The 4,397-nt window shown below is 49.1% G+C and overlaps 1 protein-coding gene across 1 annotated transcript in view; it reads right to left on the bottom strand.

The window, feature by feature from the left end:
• LOC310773856 (uncharacterized protein) overlaps positions 1-1,459 on the bottom strand; it is a gene marked incomplete at both ends in the record, with an annotated part of 46,074 nt that extends 44,615 nt beyond the window's left edge. The window contains one exon of the mRNA XM_083633842.1: positions 804-1,459. Coding sequence (XP_083489968.1) covers positions 804-1,459 — 656 coding nt within the window. The remainder of the gene's footprint in view (positions 1-803) is intronic.
• Between the last annotated feature and the right edge of the window lie 2,938 nt (positions 1,460-4,397).

The raw sequence follows: 4,397 nt of genomic DNA, 5'->3' as shown, positions 1-4,397 counted from the left end.
CACCAGCAGGGAGTGCTGTGCTGGGTTCATCCACTGTTCACAGGAAAACTTAACATTTTACTTAATTGACATAGAAGGCTTCTGTCACTCCCTGATCAGTCAAACTGACTCTGTCCTCCTAATTGCCATTCACCTCCCATCCTCCCTCTGCCTTTTGTGGCGACAAAAGGCCACAATCTGTCTCTCTCACTGTTTGCTTCAAGACCCTTTCCCCTCTCACTATTTTCCCCATGTCTCTATTAGCTATCAATGGGCCGTCATAGCTGCTTGGTGTCCACACTAGACAACTTGCTTCATGTGCATCAACACCTCATGCCCCGAGGACTGTTCAGCCACTGCACTCCTCTAACACACATTCTTCCCTTTACCCTCCTCTGTTTACTTTTCTCCAGGACTCGTCTCCCGGTGCATTCCGCCTCTCTTCTCTAACCCTTACTTCGCTTTTCGTACTCTACTCTGTTGCTCCATTTTGGCTATTTTGTGTCTTCAGCACATTTTAGCTGCAAGTCTTTCTCACCTCCCCGGTTCTCCACCTTTTCATTTTCCTGTAGTAGCAACTGATGAGGCTGCTGAATGCCTGATCTGTTTCTCTTCCCCTCTGCCTCCCCTCTCATCCTGAGGTATTTGTCATCACTCCCTCTGCCTCCCCTCTCATCCTGAAGTGTTTGTCATCACTATTCAAGTGATTGTTTGAGTGTGCAGCACTTTTATCCATACTTGAACTGAGAAAGAATGAGTGGTATGTGTCCTTTATTCCCTACAATTTGGTACAAATCAATTTGCGTGTGTGTATGGCTCCATACCTGAAGTCACTGTAGGGGTGTATGATCCACACCCCAGCTGATTTCAGTCTTTCCTGCTCCAGTGCCACAGCTTTGTGCGAGCCAAACATACGCAGGCTGAACTTGTTGACTCCCGGCTGAAGCATGGCCCCAAACTGCCTCTGGATGAAGGTGCTCTGGTTGGAGTAGCTGTAATCCTCCCCGTCCAGCCCCATCCCAAAGCCACCCATCCCGGACAGACCCCCCATCTCGGGGGTCCCCGCTGTAGTGTTGCAGGCCGTGGTGGCGGTGGTCTCCGGGCCGGTAGCCACCACCACCACGCCGGTTCCAGTGGAGGAGGTGGAGGCGAGGGCGGCGCGGGACGAGGCAAAGCCCACGGAGCGTGGCTGAGGCTGGGCGGAGGAGGGCAGCGGCACCGGGGGGGTGGGGGTCCCAGCTGAGCGGAAGGGGAGGCCGTCCCTGGTGGAGGAGCTCATGATGGAGAGGCGGCGACGCCCCCCACCTGAGGCAGAGCTGTCAGTGCAGACGGAGCCCTTCTCTCCCTCCAGGGAGGCCTGGGACAGTCTGTACCCCGGAGAGGGCACACTGCCCTTACTGTGACGCTTCGAGTCTCCTCTGTTACGCCTGGGGATGCTGTCACCCCCAGACCCCCCAGCACCTCCCACCACCCCATCCATCCCAGCTCAGGGAGGAGTGGGGTTAGGGGAGGTGAATATAACCTGTAACCCCTTTGGAAAAACTATACCGGGTTAGTATCGTTGACCTGTTAGGCTACATAGATAGGTTAAAATGTCAATGTCAATTTGAATGTTAAGCTCGCAGCCTATAAGAGTGGCTTCTCTGTTTCGTGTCATTCTCAGCTCACACCTCCGCCCTCCCATCACCGTGTCCATCATCCTTCCTTACCTCAGTGCCCTTGGAAATAGCCACTTAGGCCTAAATCCAGCAATAAAACCCCTCCCCCTGTTTGTATGATGGCAGCAGCACTCTTTTCTCTCAGTGTCTCGTTTGTCCTTATAGATGTTTCTGAATCACTCCTCCTTCCTCGTCCTTGAAACGCTGCTCCCCGCCCGAGGCCCTCCCTCTTCTCTCCACAGCCGCCCTCAACGCTCCGACGCCGGGCATATTGGCACCGGATTCCCGGTCTTTTGTAGATAACGGAGCTCGCTGCTCATTGGCCCGTCGGTGTCCTGAATGTGTCCAGGCTGCTCACCCGGTTTTTCCCATTTTCAACGTATATCATTATGTAGGCTAATGGATCATATGAACGGCGAGGAGAGGTGGTAGATTTGGGAACATTCATCTGCGGATGAATGACAAGGACACTGGAGCCCCTGACAGAAGGGAGGGCTGTTAATGCACACAAGGGACGCACATAACAGGCACACAGAGACGCTCAGACAGACGCGCGCACTCACGGATTCATTCTCACGCACACTACCAGAAACACGCACATAGACAAAACAGAACGACAGGGACGCACAACACGGAGGAAACAAGTGCAATTACCGCAAAATTTAGCCCATATTTTCAGGGGATCGGTAGTATAGTCTCAATTCCAGTGTCCGAACGACAAGATCATGATGGAAGACGCGCCGAGATATTTGCCTCCTCGTGGACGAGGCGCTCAGACAGCGAGACGGTCGCTGCAACAGGGCTTTTTTGTGTAAAATGGATGTAAAATTAACCTGGTCAGGTGTTCAGAGTCCGACGCCCGAAATCTTCAGCTCTTTCAGCGGGGGCGTCTGCGGTCCATCCCCAGTTCCACCGACTTTCAATGACATTGTCTTCTGTTACTATAACGGCAAGGTTACGGCGCTATATTGCTTCTCCGATCATCCCATGAAGACACAACAAATATTGTATATTTGTTAGGAACGGAGTAGCCTACTCTATGGTAAGACGGTGCGCTCTCAAAAAATTCGACTTGTTGAAAAAACAACTTGTTGAACGTTCCTTATTCCGTGATAGACCGATAAGAACCTATACAGTTCACCACCTTAATCTAAGTTGAATAGCCTACTTCAATCATGCAGGCGCATCCACACACGCGCAGCACATACGCAAGTGAAATATTAAATAAATAAATGTGCACATAAAGGTCTGTAATCGGCTTGTTGCCATGGCATCCGCATCCCCATCATCTTTACCCCAAGGCCGCATGCCCGGCCGGCAAGACGCACGCATCCATCGCAGGTACGGCTCGCGCGTCATCTCTCACCAATACAACGGGCGATGGAGAGAGAGGGAGAGAGGGAGAGGGAGAGGGAGGGGGGGGGGGGTATTCAAAGCGCTTCAGCGCTGGAAAAGACACACCAAGGAAAGCAAAGGCCTGTAGAGGAAAGGGAGGAGTGGCACCCAGGGAGACCGACACGAGAAAGACCCATGCACAGCAGCAGACACACTTAATTAGTTTAACAGTGAGCAGGCGTGGGCATCTGGGTCATCTCAGCGGACAAAAAGGGCTGCTCCGGTAATATCCGACAGTGCTACAGAGCCATGCTCAGCCGGGCGGGGGCACACAATAAATAATTCCTCCAGCACAGAGATAAGCACACTGCTAGCCTATGGACAGAGCTGGAAACCTTATCTCCACATGGTAGCCTATAATAATGCTAGCAATTATATGCTCCAACAATAGCAACTACTATTGCTGCCAACTACAGAGTGACTATCCATTTTCAATTAAATATTATTCGGACACGTAGCATGTGGGTTATAAAGAAAACGATTCGGCAACTCAATTATGGAAACTCAACATCAGCAGGAGAACAATGTGTGGAAGTTAATGATTCAAGTTTTATTTGGAGGGAGTCACTGCTTTCAAAAGTTAAACAAAAAAATCTACATTCATGACATAATGATGTTTCTCAGCAACAATTCTCTTTTGAGTCTGTTAAGTCTATACTGGCAGGGGTTCCAAACCTTTTTCGGCTCCTGACCCTATTTTGACATGCAAAAATCTAGGGACCCTCGACATTCAAATTCCGGTACACCATCGATGTCATCAGTAACATCGTCAGTGATGTCACATCTTCTTTCCCCCCGCAGAATTCTGACTTTAATCTGAGAATTCTGATTTAAATCTCAAAACTCTGACTTTATTCTCAGAATCCTGATTTAAAATTATAATCCCAAAGATTTTCATCTAAATAAAAAAAATAAAATTAAGAGTCACTCACAATGTTGATTGAGGCGATGGTCCATTGATTGAAGCCTTTGCAGTATATAGTGACATTATGTGACATTAGTAATGTCACATCGGATGTCACCTGCAATTACCACTCATTGCCATAGGTGTCACCCAAGAGAACAAAACTGAAATCTTAGAGATTATCACTTTAAACTCATAACTATTAAAAAAACACATCACAAGAGACCATAATCATCTTCTGTACTATTAAATTGGGTCTGGTATAATAATAAAAACAATTCAGGCAACCCTATTTGAATTCCAGGCGACCCCACTTACTGTAGGGTCGCGACCCTAAGGTTGGGAACCACTGCTGTAGGCTATTTGATACAGCACCAGCCTGGAACCAGCAGTGCTTGCATGGAATGAAAACCAATACTCTTGGACCTTGTTGGCACTTGGTTGAGGACTTTAGGAATCAT

Source organism: Poromitra crassiceps (genome assembly GCF_964638095.1).
Source record: "Poromitra crassiceps genome assembly, chromosome: 1".
Lineage (NCBI taxonomy): Eukaryota > Metazoa > Chordata > Actinopteri > Beryciformes > Melamphaidae > Poromitra > Poromitra crassiceps.
This window is presented reverse-complemented; position numbering and strand designations above follow the sequence as displayed.